The sequence below is a fragment of the Calidris pugnax genome, unplaced genomic scaffold (genome assembly GCF_001431845.1).
Source record: "Calidris pugnax isolate Ruff unplaced genomic scaffold, ASM143184v1 scaffold138, whole genome shotgun sequence".
Classification (NCBI taxonomy): Eukaryota; Metazoa; Chordata; class Aves; order Charadriiformes; family Scolopacidae; genus Calidris; species Calidris pugnax.
The window spans coordinates 1,722,304-1,743,350 of NW_015090858.1; the positions used below are offsets into that span (position 1 = coordinate 1,722,304).

General features: G+C 45.0%; 1 protein-coding gene across 1 annotated transcript; it reads left to right on the forward strand.

The window, feature by feature from the left end:
- Positions 1-12,408: 12,408 nt before the first annotated feature.
- Positions 12,409-20,344, forward strand: HIC2 (hypermethylated in cancer 2). The gene is made up of 2 exons (XM_014944061.1): positions 12,409-12,558; positions 18,535-20,344. The coding sequence occupies exon 2, from the start codon at positions 18,571-18,573 to the stop codon at positions 20,275-20,277; it is 1,707 nt and encodes a 568-aa protein (XP_014799547.1). The 5' UTR covers positions 12,409-12,558; positions 18,535-18,570; the 3' UTR covers positions 20,278-20,344.
- The last annotated feature ends 703 nt before the right edge of the window (positions 20,345-21,047 follow it).

Here is a 21,047-nt window from a genome sequence, read left to right on the forward strand (position 1 = left end):
CCACGTGCCTTGGGGACGGAGGGGTTTGGTGGAGCAGGAAGGACCCCCATTTCATCCACAGGAGGGCTTTGTGTTCTTCCTTCTCCCCGATTTCACATTATTTTATGATTTCCTAATATTTTGCAATCCTGCGGCCTGTTAGCACTGGGCTGTCTCAAAGGCCAGGCTCGTGTTTGCGTTTGAAGTTTTTTTTTACCTTAGTGTGTGATTCCAGAGTGATTAGCAGGAGAGAACAGCTTCTGGGCTGAGTGATGGTTTGGGTGTAACTGCTCCCAAGAAAGGGCAGAGAATTCGGGGAATGTCATCTATGTGCGGGGCTGGGTTTTTCAGTCCTTTAGATAGTTTGGATTTTATGTTGTGTTTACCTGTACTCTTATTATAAGGTCTCTGTCTTGTAATTTGGAGCAGTAAATTACATAAAAGTGATATAATCTTACCAAATTTTGTACAAAAATATTTTGTCCCTTTGGTTTGAAGTATCTGAGTGTCTTTCCTTCTCTTCTTCCTGTCTGCCCCCCATCCCAAAAATTGTTGTGAAATGGCTACTTTCCAGAAAAAGCAAGCAAATGCAAAATCTCATGGTTGCGTAGTGTAAAGAAATTAACTTACTTAGATTTTTATCTCTCTTCTAAGGTAATCTGACATTTGTTTGGCAGAAGATAAATTTTTTTTATTTTTTTTTAATTTTTTTTGCCATTGAAATGGGGATGTATTAAGATGGAGGACAAAAATCGCAGGTTCTGTCATTTGACTTGATTCCATCCGTCTGTCTTGTCTTTCAAGCAGAATGGAAATTTTCTCTCAAAATTCTTTTTTATGTGCTGTTTTTGATGTTAATATGGCATCTCCTAGTTTGACTTGGTCTCACTCTACATGCCCCTTCTTTCCACGGATTCCTGCTCTTGGTGAGGTTTTAAGTGCTTGTTGGTTTGGGACGGCTACCAGGATTGGGGCCAACATTTCTCCTGTACCTGATAGATTGTTGTGTGAAACAGTAGCAACTGGACAGCCATTCCTTCCCATCTTTATTTTAAATAGAATTTGCTGATAAATATACAGTATGCTATTTGTTTGTAAAACTAATAATGGCTCATGGAAATAAGGAAGAGAAGGGTGAGAGGCCTGTTTGACTCTAGGACCTGGCTGGTTTGGGCAGATAGGTATTTGGGGGCCAGGGGAGTGAGGGGGAGGGAGGGGAAGGTGGTTATTATTCCCTTCTATAACAGCTTTGAATTCTGAGTGGGATGGACCAGAATAACAAGACCCTGAGGGGACAACAGATTCTCCTTCTCAGAAATGTACTGTTGGTGGCAAAAGAGAGGAACCTGGGCATGGAGACTCCTGGCTCCAGCCTCACCTGGCCAGTGGGGTAGGCTGACCACGAGCGGGTCATTGACCCTTTTGGCAAAGGGATATAAATCTGAATCTTGTTAATCCTAACCTGAAAGATGATGCAGTGTGGCAAGAGCCTCCGTGCCTGCACAGGTGAGCAGGGGCACTGACCAAACCCCATGCGCCTGTGCCAGTGTGCTGGCACCCATAGCCAGCCCCAAAGCCTCAAATTGTTTTCTTTCCTTGTGGGCAGACATGTTTTGGTAAGTATGAATGTGAAAACACCTTTGATTATGATACTAAGAAGCAGAATATCTTATTGTAAGGGAAGCACCACTCTCATTTAGCTGTGGTGTCTCCCAATGGAGCTTTGTCCATCTGCACGGCCACGCGTGTTGCTGTGCAGGTACGGCCCAAGGGAGACATGGGTTGGCCGTCCTTGCTGCTGGCTGGTGACATGGGCTCTCTCCCACCCCTGCCCTCACTGGCTTCTCCCAGAGATAATCGATTTCCAATCAAAAACTGAAGAGATTTACTCTGGAGAGTCTTCTAGGAGGGTGGTTGGATTTAGTGGGTTTTTTGGTTCCATAACTGCACCCTGCAAAATGTCCCAGCTGAGCTGTTTCCAAATACTGGCATCTCTAGGGAAGGGGTTATAAATTGCTAATTTAAAGCCTGAAACAGGATAATTAACTAACCAGTTTGATGTAAATGGCTTAATGGAGCTTTACTAGCCCCTTTGAACTTAAAGTAGCACTAAAAAGTAAACTGTAAATACCTTCAAGGAAAGTACTGGCATGCTTGGATGTGGGGCTGCCTGGCCGTAAGGAGCAAGCCTGCGAGGGCCAAGAACCCAGTGCCTGTGTGACAGCAAACATGTCAGGGGGCGAGGGACCCACCAGGCACCCCCTGGGGAAGGCTCTGCAACTACCCTCCTTCAGGAAGCACATAAACTCTGATATATCAGGCTTTCAAACCTGCCCTGCCTGCTTTGTAAAATTTAAATCTCAACCTTAGTTGAAATGCAACTGTAATGAATTTCATCAGGATTGAAGGAAAAAAAAAAACCAAACAAAACACACCAACCCTGAGGGGGAGGCAGCCACTGCAGTCCACCCTCATTTTCTTGGAGTTGTATTTGCATTAAGGTCTTTTGGCAAGTCCAGGCAGAAACACTTATTACACTTTGTTTCAGAAGACCTTGTTACCCACTGAATCTGCTGAGACAACGTACTGCAGCCCTGCTGCAGATTCCAGTTTCTGATGTGTTTTGGGGACTTTGGGGAGAACCCCTGAACTTTCATTCTTGCTGGGCTGTTATAAAATGCCAAGGGAGGAAGTCAACAACTATTAAGCATTCAGAAATTAAGATCATTACAAAGTGAAGCATCTTGTGTAGTTAGGCATTGATCTCGCTTCTGACTAAGCAGACTGGGGTGTTAGAGAGGAGACTTTCTGCCCAAAGGCAGGAAGGAGCACTGCCTTCTGTCTCTCCCTCTGTGGGAGAGAAGCTCCTCCTGCTCCGAGTGCTGCTGTGCTCCATCTTCTCATTGCACATGCATCATGCAGCACCAGCAGTAATTCCTAAGACCTTTATTTTCTTCATTATTCTTGGCTCACCACTATCTTTCACCTATTGCCAGCAGCCTTCCTGGGCACTGGAGGATGTTTAGGAGTTTGAAGCGCAATCCTGAATTACTGCTGTGACCTCTGACATATGGGATTTAGCTTCACAGACAGCTTTGCTGATGAGTGTTCCTGGTCCTTGGGTGTGCTCTGCTGCGCTCCCCCTGAAGACCACGAGGGTTTAAGGATGAGCCAGATGACGGCTGATGCAGGAAGAGGGCAAGACCCAACCTTTTCAGTGGTGGCCCTGGCCTGGATGGGTTAAAACAGATCATGATGCCTCATCATCAGTAATGATGGATCTATTTCCCTGTGGTTTGGGGTTTTTGGTTTTTTGTGGTTTTTTTTTGTTGTTGTTGTTGTTTTTTCCAGCTGGGGAAATAATGTACCACTGGCAATGCTAATGCTAGCTTTAAAAAAAAAACCCAAACACACATAAAAGCACTAAAGTCTGTTGTAGCGGGCAGTGATGCAGAAGTGCTACATCTTATTTTAACACCCATGTCTGATGGAGGATTCAGTCCTGCACTCTAATTGTTTAGATGTCTATGGGCCTGTTGAGGGCAAAGATCAATAAAAAGTGGCCTTTAGAAGAAGAGGTAGCAACATGGCACTTCTTTGCTCCTTCACGTTGCCTGAGGAAGTTGGCACCGTGGCACTACCTGCTTGCTGTGTGTGGGTGGAAGCACGGTGCAGGATTAATTTGGGGTTGATTATGTTGGCAGGGATCTGTCAGCAGAGCTTGCCCAGCTGCCTGTGCTACGGTGTAGCTGTTAATCCTTCTTTTTTATGAGCACTAACCTAGATCACATATTTTAAAAAAAATTAAAAATGCATGCACTTGCAAGCGGAGGAGCTCTGTACACACGGTGTTGATGGCTGAGACTCCCTTCAGGGAAGGCCAGAACACCTTAGCGTGCCAGCTTTGATATCTTGGCATCTGCCTGGGAAACGCAAATACTCCATCTTAATCCATCATTCCCACATGCTGACATGTATCCAAAGGGAACTTCTGTGAATGTTGTTGTTATTCCCATATAATTGCAGCTGCTTCTTTGCTTCCCAGCACCACTCCACCATGTGTCCAACTTAGTGCAGTGTCTTCCAGGCCTTTTATGCCAGATCTTCTGGATTCGTTTCTTTCATGGGAAGGCAAAAGGTCATGAGTGTGTTTGTAGGGGCTGGGCTTGCTTTTATGAGGCTTTTCTCTTTCTGATCACGCCCCCAACAAACTCTTCTGCAGATTTTTAGATTCCCTGCGAAGTCTTTTCAATAGTATGATCAATTAAAACCCAAATGCACACACAAACTTTTTCACACTTCACAGAAAAATAAAAATTAACTTTAAAAAGTGGATTGTAATAATCATCTGTGCTTTCACATGAAAGATAGTCAGTTGGGGCTCCTCTCTGAAGTTCTGGTGTGCTTTACATGTCTTCTAATAACCATACTTCTGTCTTTTACAATGAAACTTTTATACAAATAATAAAAATACATACTAAGAGAGCTAGCAGGACTAAGAATTTCTACTGTGCCATTCATCTTATCGAAAGACCCAAACTCATTGGTCATTTTTGGGCCCCTCAGAAAATTTCAGCACAGTTGTTAGTCCTTTCTGAAGCTTTGCAGATCGCTCAGTGACCCAGTCTCCTCTCAGGGGAAGAGGTAATGTTTGCAAGATGGCAAAGCAGAATTTATTTTCTCAACAATTTAACTATTTGTTATTAATAACTGTCTTTAAAAAAACAACCAAACAAACCAAAACAGAATAATTGCTCTTCAGACACACCTTTTGTTTTGAAACCCACCAAACATGACATGTATATTTGATTTGATGGCTCAAGAATAACAGGGAAAACATGAGCAGTGAACTGTGGCCCAGCACTCTTGATGGCTACTCCTAGAGGAAGAACAAATTATGCCTAACTTGCTTTCCTGAGCTTTCATCTATTTTTACAAAATGAAAAATTTAATCAGCGTTTTCCTGGTTGTTGCAAATAATAGAAAGTTGTGTGAAAATTAGAACATAATGAATACAAATTTTAGAGTGGTGTCTGCTGCAGGTCCTGGGTGTGTTTGCTGAATTGCCTGCTGCTTAGAGAGCAGCTGGAAAATCCAAGTCCTTTCCCAACATGTCAAAACCAACTTTTTCGAAGGATGTAGTAGCTGTGCCAAAACACTTTGCCTATTTGTAAGCAAATGCATACTATTGGGACTATTTCTGCCTGGGCTAGCATTCGCACATGCAGCTGGCTGTATTAAATCAATTTGATGAATTACTATATAGTTTTAATTTTTCTACGGGCAGGCCCCTGCTATTTCTTGCCTGCACAAGATTAAACGGGCTTTTACATTACATATGCTGTTATAAGACTTTAATTGTCAGGAGCGGGTCTGTGTGCAATGACTGGTCCTGGAAGGGTCTGAGGATTTGGGATTATCTTCAGGCTTCTTACACTGATGAGGTAACAGAGAAAGAAGGTGTGTGAAAGCCATGTTTGCATCCATGATGGAGAATACTTTATGATAAGAAGGATCCCACTCTTTCAGGTTCCTTACAGGAGTTGACTGTTGTTTGGTTTTGGATTTGGGGGTAGCTCTCCTGCTGTTAAAACTTATTCTTTGAGGCAGGTGCCTGTCAAGGAAATGTCTGGAGAAGGGAACAGGCTGGCATCAGAACATCCCTGTGGCTGATGAGGCATCTCTCTTCCCAAGTTCATGAGCCTCAAGATGTGTGTGTTTTGGAGCACCTGCACTGTGGCATAACGATGCTGCAATTTATTCAGCCCTTCTCTGTGACAGACTGTGTGTGGCTGAATAATGTGGAGCCAAGGGCCAGGGATTGAAAGCAGCTGGATACTAGATAAAAGTATTTGAGAAAGCACAGTGTCAAGACAGAGAGGTTTTAGTCCAAAAACATCGCCACTAAACATACTTTTTGCATCCTCTGGGAGTCTTCTGATGCTGTTGTATTAGTGGGCTCTGCTGAAAGTGGTTAACAATGGAAGAATTTTATTTTTACCTTCGAGTCCAAGGTGTAGTATCAATGTTTGTTGTGGCTGTTAGCAGTAGTTTGTACATGTATTACTCCTTTGGCCACACTCTGATCCTATTTATGTAGCTCTAAAACTGCTGAGTTGTTTCATCTGTGTAATGACGGCTGCAGTCTCTCTGGCTGTTTTGGTTTTTCTGTTCTGGTTCCATTTGGTGTTTTGCTTTTTCTTTAACCACTTTCCTTGCTGAGAGGGGAAAGCTCTGAGGGAAGTGAACCAGCAAACATTTAAAATAGCCTTTTAGCGTGCGTTGTTTTGTTGTTTGACTCTTGCTCAAGCTTTTAGCTAGGTGAGTTGTGTGTGAGTTGTCACCCCAGCGCCTGTGACACCTCCAGCCAAGCCCAGCTCTGGCGGAGGCGCAGGGTCTGCATCTCCAGCTCTGGCACAGACCCCGGGACACCTGTGTCTCCTGCTGGGTCCAGGACTGTCACGACTGCACCGCTCCTGCCTGTTTCTCTGGTACCTCCTGTTTTTCCCAGGGTTATCTTCTATAAATAGAATCTGCTCCAGCTTTTCACTCCCCCACACCCATCTTGAAGAGAATAATTACCAATGAGATGGTTTTAATAGTGCTGAAAGAAGGAGGGTGATCCATTCTGCTGTGCTCTTTGAGGCTTTTTTCTGACAGGAAATAAATACAGAAATTGCTTAGCAATTTCCTTAAGTGACAAATGTAAAGTGAGTAGCTTTTGAAATACTTAGGCTTGAGTATTTAAACATATGATAAACCATGGATTATTTGAAGAATAAAATTGTGATTCTTTCAGCACCCGTGCAATTCCATGCAAAGGTCTCAATCTGAGTATAAAAATTAGTAGTTTCCTTAATTGCTGTTAGAGTGGTGGAGGTCACTGTGGTATCTAGTGTTCACCTGTCCAGCAACCAAAGCCGTGCTCAGCCCAGGCTAGCAGAGATGCTTTGCATGAGGCAGCGATCTTCAGCAGGTGGTACAGCAGCCAGAAGACACAAACATTTACAGCATTCATAAATCAGAAAAAATTCTCTAAAATAAAATAAAAAAACCACTAAATGAAAGCCTGTAAGGTTTTGAGGTGATGGTGCTGACTTTACTGTCCTTTAAACTATGCCTGCAGCAACCCAGAGTTTAATGTCAAATAAACCAAGAGATATTAAAGAGAAGCTGTCTCTATAGCTACGTGATGCAACTGGTGAGCAGTCGCTCAGATGGCAGGGTGCTGTGTGTGCAGTGAGTGCCTACGGAGAGCAACGCTGTACGGATTGCTGCTGGCACACGGACGCGTGCTGGCAAATTAGACTGCATTTGATGGAGGGATAAGAATCTACTACAGCTCTTTAAAGTCACCCTTGTTGTGACTGCTTCATGATAAAGCGTTAATTTCTCCAGTGTAAATAAAAGCATAGCACATTTCCTAAATAATCTCTTAAAGTAAAAACAGATTGGTGCATAAGAGTAAACCAAGTGGGAACAACCAGTAACCCCACAGTGACTACCCAGAGCTCAGAATGAAAAAGGAAGGGTGGAACTGTTTCAGGTTTTACAGCCACCTCTTTGCTCAACTTTGACAATTATTTATTACCACTAGTACTGTGCTTTGTATACTTATACAGTGCTTTATGAAGTTAGACATGTTTCCTATTTTAAAGATCTTATAATCTTGTGGGTTGATAAGAGGTGCAGATTATCCCTTGGATGTTCATAAATAGCATTAGCACTAAGAGTTTTATTAGTGCTGGCTCCTTTCAAGCCTGTGACTCTTTCTTTTTCTTAACAACACTTTCCTAGTCAACTGCCGAAATAAGGATTTTATCGCCTTGATCTTCCAGGCTGGAACGGTGTGGGCATTCTTTTGTTCTGCTTGTAGTGAAAGAGCAAAACCCAAGCAGGGTCCCGGCTGTTGCTCTGCATGGGTGTAATCCACTGCCTTTGCTGCCCCTCTCTGAGACGACAGCCCTGGGGTTGAGGGGATGGCAGCAGAGAGCACTGGGGAGGTTTGTCTGTGCCTGTGTGCGCTCGATTTAAATAAACAAACAATGGAACAGCAACTCCAACAAATTGTGAGTGGTGCTAATTTGTTGTAGTGCTGTCTTGCCTTCTGGCAGTGTTGACTTCGGAGAAGCCGAGCAGACTGGAATGGATGCAGGAAGCCGCTGGTTCTTTTGCTATGGGGTGTATGGGTCAGTATAAAACTATTCTAGGGGTCCTGTCTGAGGAACTTTCAGATTAGAGGGTAAAGCTGACATGCATAGTCTGTCACTCTCTTTTTCAAAACCAGACCTTGGGCAAAAGTACCTTCCCCTCTGCCTTGCTCTTCCCTCTCCACTTTTTTCAAATTGAGAGGTGTTTTAAGTCTTGATTCATGACAAAAGCCTGTAATTTGTGTGGTTTGGGTTCTGCCAGAAAATCCTTGACCTTGACAAGAATAGTGGGTAGGGAAGGAAAGGAAGATCATCCTGTGATTTGGATTGTAGCAAAGTTTTCAACACCCCATGACCTTGCTGGGCTGTCTTTCTTAACGATCCTGGGGCTGTGACCCCCAAAGTCAGAGAGAGAAGGCTGAATGAATGTGCCTGAGACACCCTCAGCCCTGGACCACTCTTGTGCAGCGCTGCAGGATAAGGATGGCAGGATGGAGAAGAGATGGATTTGGGAAGCCTATGTAGAGTGCCCTCCTTGCAGCCTGTGAGCTGGGTTAAAACAAAGTCTGAAGTCTTGAGTGAAGAAGACAAGGGAATAAAACGGTGAAGATGAGAAGTAGTTGTTGAGAAGAGCCAGCCAAAGAAACAAAGAATTTTGAAAATGAGTAATCCCTGCTTTCCCCTTAGGTTATCTTCAGCTTGGATAGATTTGGATGCAATGCAGACAGTTTGCAGAACTTTGAGTCTGTTGGGCCTTCTGCTTTTACAAGCAGTAGTCGCTTTCTGCCATCCTCTCATTTGCCAGAGTCAGAGTTTCAGAAACACTTTTTGGTGGTTGCAAAGAGCCAAATATATGAGGGTTAAGCATCTGGCTGGGAGGGATGTTTGGCAGGCAGTACAGTCTGGATATTGCCAGGACTGTTTCTTAAACAGTGCTTTGCTTGAAAGACTTCACTGAGGTGAAGCTTAGAGACAAAGATTTCTCTGGGAAGTACAGGGCTGAGTACGTGGTCAGTTGTTGGGGGGGGAGGGGGGGCGAGGAATAGTGGCTAAAGTGCAAAAAGTGCTGTATTTAAGGCATTGTTTATTTATGTTAAGGAGAAGTGTTGCTGCTGCATCTGCAGGTACAGATAAGGGAATGAGATTTGGTCTTATAGTAGAAAACACGACAGCAGGATTTTTTCTGTGCTCACTGGTATCTGGCATATGGTAAGAGACACGACATTTTGGTCCAAGGCTGTTACTACCCATGTCCCTCCTGCAACCCTCGGTGTGGAGCTGAGGGTTACCTATCACAAGTCCACATTAGCAGTGATCTGTATGCAGGTGCTTCTCTGTAGACTGCTGCTCTCTGCAGAAAAGTTTGCTGTGTCCACACAAGAAATAAAAATGAGCAGGCCGTTCGGGAGCATCCTTATCAAATGCTCTCCCAGTTCTCCCAGTGCTCTGAAGCCTTGTGTGCTCTAACAAACCCTCTAACAAAGGGGTCTGAGTCACAGTCACTCATGGATTTAACGCTCCCAGCTGACTGCCTGGAGACCCCTCAGCAAGCAGCAGGGACAGTTGAAGGGCTCCAGCATCGCTGCATTTCACATCTCAGCTGTCAGCCTGTACCAGTGGTGACTCACAGCCTTAAAGCTGTGCTCTGAGACCATCTTTGTTGGAAGAGGGTCATGAGGTTCCTTTTTCTCCACCGTGCTGTATGCTCTTGGACCTAGAGCAATACTCAGCATGAGCTGCCACTCTCTGCACTCTCTGCCAACTGAGACCATACTGAAGGACAGGGCCCAAGGTTTTTAGGACCAGAAGCATCTTCTCACTCTATGTAATTCATAGCGTTGTTGATTCCGCCTAACACTTTCTAGGGTTAGCAGGGAGGTAGCAACAATCCTCTAGTCATGTCCTAAATTCTTGCATTGTAAAGGGAGAATTCTGTACATCAAGGCTCAAAGGTAGTTGGGAAACAGGAATTTTGCATACCAAAGGTGCCTTAACTGCTGGATGGGTAGAGGGTATCCTTCCTTCTTGTGTGGGCTAAGCTACTCCACTGAATGTATGGGTACTTCACTGCAGAGGAGTTGTTAAATTAGCATGGGACATCAGAGCTGCCTTTACCACTTGCAGTGCAGGTACAGCTGGAACTGAGCCTGCTCAGTTGTTGCAGGGCTGCAGAAGAGCCCAACATCTATTGCTGCTTGCTGGCTCTGGAGGCTTTATTTGTTCTGTGCCACTGCTGTGTTCCTGAGATCAGCCATGCTCTGCAGATATGCAGGAATTTTTAGTCCGTGGCTCTGCTTGACAAGACCTGCAACATCCATGCCTCTCTTCTCCCACTAAAAGGTTTGGGTAGTCTTAGGCTCCTTCATGTCAGCAGTGAAAAGAAATGTGTAATATCCAAGGGCTCTGTTCAGGAATCGGCAGGAAGCTTTTTTGACTGCAATGTGATGTTCTAAGAGTAAGAAACAGCTTTGTTTTAGGCAATTCTCTGCTACTGTTTGGCCTAGAGGTGAAATACAGCTATGGAGAAGAGCTTCTTGCTGTGATCTGGGTGTACATCTGCATTTGAGCTGCTGTCCAAGAAATACCTTTATGCAGCATTTGGCCTTTCTTAAGCTGACTGTTGCTGGTATCACTGAGTGTTGTGCAGAGCCCTGATGCTGGCAGATGCAGCCAGCAGTGTGTTGTTCATAGGCAGTCTGGAGTGTGTGACCTCTTGGAGCAGGGGGAGCTTCAAATCCCAGGGGCTCTTGCCCATTATGCCTAAAGTGGCATATGCTTAAACATGGGTTGGCCTGTTCATGTTGGCAGTGGTCTGTTCAGATTAGTGGCTCAGTATAGCCCAGGTCAGTGAGCAAACACTTTCTTATATTTCACTTCTTCATAGTATTGACAAGATTTTAAAATCTGCAGTCGATAGCAGTCAAAACAGGGCGATATGAATACAAAAGACCTATTAGTTCAGTGTGAAAGGGACTGTGGGGGTGAGAGTACAGGTGGGAATGATGGGACCACTGTCCTGGGCCTGAGTCCAGCAGATGTCCAGGAAGAACGAAGAACTACATTCAGTGTCCTTTTCATGAAGACACTTTCTATTTCCCAGGCCATTGTCGTCCTTTATGTTCTCTTTGATCCAACTACATTAATTATTGTAAGTCTTTTTCATTGGGCCTTTTTATCTTTTGGGGTTGAAACGATAATCAATATTCTTCTAACTTTTTAAATGTAAGATTTCTATCTTCAGCAGCACAGCTGGAGAGTGCAGCCATCAATGTGACAAGAGCTATGCAGAAGTTTCCCCGTCACCAGGAGGATCTAAAAACCTACTTTAAATCCCTGCAAGGCTGCAGAATTATTTCTGTTTTGGTTTTTTTGTTTTTTCTTTCCACTGGGGCAGCATCACCACTTGTAGAGAGGGACCTATGCTAAGCACCTACCCTAAGGCCATCCTTCTTGAGAATCCTGCTGGAGCTTATTACGGGAACTCTGGGGGAAGGAGGATGCTCACTGCAGAGGATACACTCAGCCTGCGAAGCCCAGGGTATCTGTGGGATATGCCTTTCCCTGACATGGAAAAGATGCGATTGCTTTTTCCTTTGGGCAGGGAAGGGTGGAATTATAGATCTTAAGCTTTGTGGCTCTTGTACCAGCTGCAGTTCACCATGAATCAACTTGATCTCTACTCTCCAAGAACGTAGATAAAATTACCAGTGAAGCATCATTCTAAATAGGAAAGGGTGTACGGTATTTTCTTTTTCTGTCTGCCACCACAGATGTAACAAAAGCTAAAGGACCCGGCCTGGCTCAATGCCATAACATCTCTAGAAGAGCAGGATTTCCAAGTGTTTGAAAGGGGGACTGGGAAATGGGGACAACACCGGGGATCAGCATTTAAGTGTTTCTTCCATTGCCTGTACTGTGTGAGGAACAAGACCATGAAGCTCTGGGTCCAGGCTTTTCTTGTCATAGAGGCATTTTTAAATGGTGATATTTAGTTGCCTGAATTTCTGGGCAGAAAGAAGCTGGTGCAGACATCCTGGCATCTGCTGTTCTTGGATATATACGGGCCGGTCCCGCTGACGCTCAGTGCTGTTGTGAGTCCTGAATTAAGGTGGCCAGAGAGTCATCAAGAAACTTGCTAAGGCCTTCCTCTCAGTTTTCGTTCTTCAGCAGTTCTGGGGAGATGGGTGGAGGGGAGGTTGTTCTAGAAGTTACATATTTAAGGCAGGTGGCCGTTTTAAAATGTACATTTCAATTTTGATTGCAGTTTTTTAATTGCATTTAACAGCGTCCCTGCTGGTTCTCCATTCTGCATCCGTGCAGCCACGTTCTATTGATGGCCTGTTGTGATTTCAATGGAACATCATGGGATGTACCTGGCACGTCGGGCAGCACTGGATGGAGGTGCCTTTAGCCCAATGTACCTGGCATGGTAAGCGGCAACCAAGTGGTTAATCTGCATTCTACTGCTCGTAGTCTCAGCTTGTCTAGCAAGGTGTTCCTGCTTTGCTGCAGCCTTGCACTGACTGGAAGTCACTTTGCTCTCCTGATGTTAGTGCTTTCACGCACACAGGGTCCCCACCCTTCTCACCACTGGAGATTCCCCTTCCCCAGGCAGTTTGCCATGCAGCAGAGGAGGGCCTAGCCATGTCAGGCTCTCCTTGGTATTTGAGAACAGGAAAGAGAAGGGACTGGGAAATCATCTGACTCTCTTTCTTACCTCCTTTTTGGGCCAGGAGCTGGTAGTAGTTGAGCACGTATTGCTCACGTCCCTGATGTCCCAGCATTGCCGCACAGAGGTACCAGACAGGTGCTTGTGTCCATGAGCAAAGCTGCTCCATTTCTGCGGGAGCTGTTGCAGGGAGCCGGGAGGGCAGTTCTGCCTGGCACTAATTGGAATGCAACAAACTAAAGGGCCACTTTAAGATTTCTGATGCGGTGTCCCCTGCAAAATGATCCTCCATTCTCCTCCTCTCCATGCCCACACCTGTAACATCAGCTGCAATCCTGCTCTGTCCTGCATGTCACTCTCTCCCTTCCCCACCTCTGCAGACCTCTCCCTGAGTAACCTGACACGTTGCTCTTACCTATTTTGAACTGAGAGGTATTCCTGTGGGAGAAACAAGGGTGCTGTGTCCTGTTTTCTGCTTCAGACAACCTCACAGAGCTTTTGCTGCTCCCCTGCCAATGATGGAAATGCATGTTCTTGCCTCTGCTTCTGAGTCCTGCTGTCTGCCTGCTCGCAGGGGCTGGGGAGCTAACGTGGTTCCTGCATTCTCCCCGTGCCTCTGCTGCTTTCCAATGTCAATACCTTTACAGGGCATGGGATAATGACCTGCAGCTGCAGCTCCTGGGGGGAAGGTTAGTGGCCATGAAAGTCTACTTCACCAATACCTTTACCAGGAGAGTCCTGGAAATAGGTTCTGCTGGAAGATCAGATGAACCAGTGAGCAACAGGAAAGGTCTCTTCCCAAAGGGGTCTTTAAGTGCTCTAAAAAAGTTAGTTCATCTGAAACTGAAGGGTGTAGAAGTCATCTGTTTCAGTTTCACCCAGATCCAGTTGCAGCTGGACACAGCATTTTTAATGTCAGAAGTAAATTGGTGCAATGTAGGAAACAAATGATTTAATTTTGTCTTGTTCTTCCCCACGCTCACTGCTACAGTGTCTGCTCCGTGCAACACAACGGCTTGGGAAGGTGGAGAAATAAGTAAGCAGGCCACTATCTTTTCCTAGGTGTGTTACAACATGCACAGTAGGCTAACGCTTTAACAGCATCTGATTTGATACATCCCATCTAATCTATTTGTTGGTTTTTATCTGCAGCACTGTTAGTTCATTGTTCAGGTGCTCGGTGTCTAGCCTTCTCATCCATCCACAAATCCTCTACGTGAAATGAGTGATTCCTTAGATCTGTTTTTGATTGAGTCTTTGCTTCACTGGTGTTGCTTCTCAAAAGGTAAACAACATTCATATGCTGCAATCTATAACTCAGACTAAACCAAACAGCATCTCCTGCCAGAGGCTGCTAAGATACATTGAGCATTCATTCAGCAACTACTTTTAGGAAGAGACTTAGTGATATTAAAGAGAACCAAATCTGTAGTGAATATATAGATTTTATACTATTGAAAGGGGTGAAGGAATTCCTCTTCTCCTGTACTTTGGCAGTCTAACTCTCTGTGATGTCGAGAGTCTTTGTGGAAATTGAGAAAAAAAAAACAACAAATGACTTTTTCCTGCTTTGCAGTGAGAGCAGCACAGCTCCTGGAGCAGTCTGTGTGCCCCAGGCTGGGCACAGCAGCTCGCAGTTACGCGGCCTCCTGGGCAATATTGCTTATGAAGACGCTATCGGCTCTCAGCTTGTGAAGCTTTGTTTGATGTGTGGCATCTGCTTGCAGCATTACTGTATTCTGTGATTTGTGCCCTGTATTTTTCACATATTTGCATGTGCTGTGTTTCAGTGTCATGGATACGGTGGAGGTAGTGAGGAGCCTCAGTCCTGCTTCATTCCCTACTTGCACAAGAATATTTGAGCAGGTTCAGTGCTCTGAAAACTATATGTCTTGGGTGACTAGGAAGCAACTTGAATCTAAAAAAAACCAACCAATATCTGAAAAGAGTTATTGGTATTTATCAAAGCCTTCTGTGATCCTGTTTTAAATGCAAAGGAGTGAAATTTTGCACACCAAATTCAATGATAAAAGACTGTAGCCCCAGTCATCTACATATTCCTGAGGTCAGGGGGGTGGGATTTTTTTAATTTTTCAGGGGTTTTTGGAACTTCTGTTGTTGTGGTGATGGCGTTATCCAAATGTTCAAGGTTTGTTAAGAGCCAGTCTCTGCAAACTAATGGATAGCAAGGCCTTAGTAAGGCCACACCTGCCATTTGTTTGGGAAGATCTGCTAGCTTTTATATGGGACTTAACCACGTATTTGATTTTGGTCCCATGCTTTCAGACATAACTGAGATCTCAGGAATGCCATAGCTTAAGGAATAATGCCTGCTTCTCTTTGGCTAATAAGTTTTCCAATACATCACTCTCCCCCCCATCTGAAATGCATCATTGCAAAGAAGGGTTTGTAACTGGTCAGCTCTAGGAAGTACCTGGAACGGATTTATTTTTGTTCAGACTGCATGAGGAGCACAGGTCAGGTTGATGCTGTAAATCTTTTGGCAACAAAGGTACATCAGTCAAAGGCATCAGTCAAAGGCATGTTCTTTGACCCATGTTGCTGTCCTGGTGAAAGCCCTCGGTGGGCAATTCTGGCAAAATTTTAAATATGGGGCTCTAAACTTGGCTGAAGATTTTGCTGCCTTGTTCCATTACATTCACTCTGTTGGGGTTGCTAAATCCACGTTAGACTTCACCCAACACATTCAAATTTGATAGGCAGTGTTACAGCGCTTAAGCCTGACCACTGCTTTTAAAATCTACTAAGGGTAATAACCTACCTCATACTTACATCCTACTGAACATGAATACTTCCGTAAAATTTTACATGTGACATAAACAGAGGTAATTTAAGCAACTTGTACTGTGCTAATTTTTATGCTGCAGAACATACTAAGGTTTAATAATAACATTATCTTCCCCATGAAGGTCAGTAAAAAGCAGAACTATAATTCTGCTCCTGTTTCCAGGGCTTTCTCTGCAGGCTCATTACCTGGTTTCAGTATCATTTAAGGCAGAAAGAAAAAAAGAAAAAAAAAATATCTAAAAATATTTCCTTTAGTAGCTGCAGCAGACTTGACTCTTTGCAAAGGCTTAGACAAACACAAACAGAGAGATTCGTGGACCTCTCCTTCAAGTACCACATGAATGGGAAATAAGCTTGCTTGTACTTCAGTAACATACTTTCTTTTTTATTAGTTTAGGCAAAAAATATTGTCTGTGCTTTTTCCTTTCGGTACTCATGTTTGTCCTTTATGGAACACTTAAAAATCATATCCAGGGATTTTGTGTGTTATATCCATGGAAAAGCACAATTCTGTTTGTAGTGAAAATAGTGTAGTAGCAGGCTGTCTCTTGCTATTTATGAGCAGGATGCATTTATATATATAAATGCTGTTATGTTGCAAGCCATGTTTTTGTCCTTCCCTATCAATATATCTCAGTGATCCAGAAGTAAGTGCTTTTACTGGCCTGGCTAGATAAAAGTGGGGGTTTGATGCCTCTGTGCTGTTGCTTCTTCCTCTTAATCAGCAATTCTGGAAGCAAGCCACTAGAACCCCACACATTGCCTGCGTGCTGCAACTCTCATGTAACTAATTACAGTAAAACTTGTTTGTAAAGTGCTCGACACTGTTCAGTGGTAGTAATCCCTGTATCTATCACGTTTTGTGATGCTGCAGGGTGAGTTTCAGAAACAGAAACAGTATCGATGGAGCAGTAACTGGCTAGCACCATGGCAAGCCTGTATTTCCTCCTTTTGGCTGCCACCCTTTCTAAAGCCAGCTGCCCTTGGGAACAACATTAAGATGCAGAGTGGTGAGTCCACGGTCTTCTGGGGTTGCCATCCATTGCTGAGACAATACAGAACAGAAAACCAGAACAGCTGTGGGTCAAGGTGAGGAGCCCCCACGTTAGGTGCTGGTGCGCTGAACGGGGGCCACACAGTTCTACCCAGTGCGTAACCAGGTACCCCCGCCAGAGAGCTGACTGGGGAGACACCTCTCCAGTGCAAGAAGGGAGGCGCCTACTTGGCAGATCCCTTGGCAAAAGTAAGAGTACCAGGCTAGTCAGACACTGGGGGAAAAACTGCATTCATTTACTTCTGGGTAACTTCTTTCATAAAGCAAAATCTTTCTGGTGTGCAGAAATGAATGATGTAAATTTAACACCTTTCTGCCAAATTAAATATTTCTGTTTATCAGCAGTTAGTGACAATCAGATTTGAGAGAGGTTATTTTTTTTTTACAAAAGATGGCATTTCTGCCAGTATCACTTCGTATTTCTTTTTCTTGTGTACACGTACTTGACAAAGAGGGACAATAATGCAGTCTAATGCTTCATCATTTGAAATCTGGTGGGACAGAATATGGTAATGGGACTCACAAGCAATAAAAACATTTACTGATGATGATTTAAAGAGAAAATTTAAGTTCTTCATTTCCATGAACTTATGGCTTGCCCCTCCTTCAATAGGAGAAATCTGGTTCAATAATATGATGAACTGGGAAAAGCAGGAAGGAAGTGGAAGGCTAAAGGTGGCTGTTGCATGTTTGGTATTTAATTCCTACACTGGAACCTCAGAAACTACTTCAAATCAACTTTAACATGGAAATGCCCATTACAAATAGTAGTCAGCACTTTCAAACAAAAAAACTCAAGAAAAAAAAGTTAAAAAATTTATCTTGGATTCCTGAATGCAGCCCCAGATTTGAATTCCTTTTTTTCTGTATTGTAATATCTACGAAACGTACAACTACAATTAGTTCTGATATGCCTCAAACTAGGTATTTCCTACAGTTCATACTACTGGGAAAGCCAGTATAAATACCTAAACTAAAATACATAGTGAATATTGGTTTTGAAATACATGAACTGCACAGAGGTAACTGCAATTTGCCTCTCTTCCCTGTACTTCAGGGTTGAGAGGCTGTGACTTGAGACAGGTTACACGACTATCAGTTTAAACAAAATTCCTGCAAAACTAAAGGCAGGGCAGAATTAACTTAAGAAAACAGTTTCGGATTGTTGAAGATATTTGGTGGCATTTAGCTAGCTCAGCATCCTGAATTTTGGCCAGTTTAGGGTTGATTCTAGCCCTTCATGTCAATGGAGTGGGATATGGACATTGCCAGGGGGGTGGTTTTTAAAGCAGCCTTTCATACACTTAAGGAGATTTCCCATTCACACCTCAATGTGATTAATTCCTTCTTCAATGGATGTAGTTACTACATGTCATTTTCTCAACCCCAGAGCAGCTGAGTGTTGAGCTGAGTTTAACAAACTACTTGTTAAAGCAGGGAAGCTGCAGCTTATGCTAATTATTTTACATGTTCAGATATGCAAATGGCAGCAAAGTTGATGCTGCTTTTTTCTTCCATTTTTCTTGTTCCCCATCTTCCCTTCAGATTTCTGTCAGAACAGGGAGATGGCTTTCCCCTGTACCTAACTACTGTTTTCCTGCCGGTGTCATTTGAATAGTAATTCCAGCCAATGAAGACTGCTTTTGTAAAAAGATACTTATAAATCCGATTTTTGAAAGATGTTTATCAAATCTTGGCGTGACAAATACTACTCTCTGTATTCCAAGCAGGATCACAGCTTGCAGGGCTGAACATACCCAGAGCTCCTTAGTCAGTGTCCAGCTGAACATAGACTGCACTGTGCTAGCACCATGTTAAGCCACTATTCGAGTGGGAAACAGCAGGTTCACACCTCTCACTCTCCTGTTTTGCAGGTGGTAAGGTGAAGGCGAAAGGAAGAGAAGGTGGAGATGGAACTGCCAAATCATGCCAAACAACTGCTACTGCAGCTGAACCAGCAACGAGCCAAAGGTTTCCTCTGTGATGTGATCATTGTGGTAGAAAATGCCCTGTTTCGTGCCCATAAGAACATACTGGCAGCCAGCAGCATGTATTTCAAATCCCTTGTCCTGCATGACAACCTGATCAACTTAGACACGGACATGGTGAACCCGACTGTGTTCCGGCAGATCTTGGACTTTATTTATACTGGTAAGCTCTTAACGACTGACCAGCCCGGTGAACAGAACTTTAGTGCTCTCCTCACCGCAGCAAGCTACCTCCAACTGCACGACCTGGCAGCTCTCTGCAGAAAGAAGCTGAAGCGGAGCAGCAAGTCTTTTGCTGGCAAGGCCGGCGGCCTTGGTGTGGGGAGATCTGCCAGGAGTCAGAGACTTTCCACTGCTTCGGTCATCCAAGCTCGCTATTCAGGGTCAAATGAGGGGCTGAAGGGCTCGCACTCAAAGGAGCTGTCAAAGGGAAAACTTTCCGATGATGAGGTCTTCATCAGCAGCTCCAACCAAGAGAATTGTCATTCCTTAAGCAGGGGAGCCAGTAACAATGGCGGTGGGGGCAGCAGTGCAAATGGGAGTACTGGTGACCAGGAGCTAGGCCTTGACCTGTCCAAAAAGAGCCCATCACTCCCTGTTGCAGCCTCCCATGATGACACGCAGCACAGCGAAAGCCAGCATGGCTCTCCCCAATCTGCCTCAGCCCCCGCAGCCAACAGTGCCTCATCATTCGACGAGTCTGGGGTCGGAGCCCCTCACAGCATGGCGGACAGCAGCGACCCCATGGAGATGGATCTGAGTGAAGAGTGCCACCACTCCCTGACAGAGAGCAGCCAGCGCAAGGGCCTCCGGCACTCGTCTCGCAAGAAAGAGTGGATGAAGAAAGACACCGCCTTTGACCGAAAGGAGGGGGGCAAAGACAGGGATGAGGGTGAAGGGCTGCCCAATGGTATCCTCCTGGGGCCCTTGTCCAAGTCCGTGGAGCGGAGTCTGGCCGGGGCCTATGGCGCAGACCTACCCTACCCGTGTAAGGAGGAGGTGGAAAACGGTAAGGAGAACAGCGATGACAGTGGTGAGAGTGAGAGCGGTGGCCATACCAGTGCCAACTATGTCTACCGGCAGGAGGGATTCGAGCCGGTGGCCTACGGTGACAACCTGTACGTCTGTATCCCCTGTGGTAAAGGCTTCCCCAGCTCCGAGCAGCTCAATGCCCATGTGGAGACGCACACCGAGGAAGACCTTTACATCAAGGAAGAAGGCACATACGGTGGCAAGGATGAAGCCGAGGATTTGTCTAACCCCAACCAGTCCTATGCCGCGGAGTCCCGACCCTTCAAGTGTTCAGTGTGTGAGAAGAGCTACAAGGATCCAGCCACGCTGCGGCAGCATGAGAAGACTCACTGGCTGACGCGGCCCTTCCCTTGCAACATCTGCGGCAAGATGTTCACTCAGCGGGGCACCATGACACGGCACATGCGCAGCCACTTGGGGCTCAAGCCCTTCGCTTGTGAGGAATGCGGGATGCGCTTTACCCGGCAGTACCGACTGACAGAGCATATGCGTGTCCACTCAGGAGAAAAACCTTACGAATGTCAACTGTGTGGTGGGAAATTCACCCAGCAGCGCAATCTGATCAGCCACCTGCGAATGCATACCTCTCCCACATAAGCCAAAGACTCCAGAATGAGCTTCGCGCCCATCCGCAGTGATTTACCTTCCTGTAGACTTGCTGCTTTAAAAAAAAAAAAAAAAAGAAAAAAGGAAAAAAAAACAAACAAAAAAGGGGGCAACTCCCCATACTCTGTTCAGTCATGGGAGGCCTAAACAAATGTAGCTTTAACATTTAAAAAAAAAAAGTCCCTTTTTTCCCTTTTTTTAAAAAAAGAAAGGTCCACAGCCAAGCTGATGCATTTAGTCCAACTCTCCCTCCAAATCTCGGTGACCTGGCAAGAAATACTACTTTTTTTTGCACACATCAACTTCATTGCCATATTGATTATCTGGAGCAGGTAGAGGGGACCATGGAGAACTTTCAGCCTCTGCTGGCTCCCCCTCCCCGCTTCTTTCCTTCATGTTACCGTTACCCTACTCACCTCCTCTCTCAAAACCAAACTCAGTAGGGGCGTTTCTTGCCGTTAAAATAAGATAAAGTACACCTTTTCAGTGGCCTGAGCAGCTGTGAAACAACACAGTACTGCATTCACAAGCGCAGAAGCTGTGTCTGTGGACCATCTCACAGGATTGGCAGCCCCTGCAGATACTGTGGGAAAGCCATAGCAATGGTGGAACCCACCACCCTTCGGTGGGCTGGCGATGGTGGGGACAGCAGTCTGCCTCGGTGTGCTGCGCCAGCCCGAGTACTTCGCTTAAAGAAACGGCGATGCCTCCCTCGCCATCCCTCCCTCTTCTGGTTTTGATCTTTATCCTTGGCACACGTG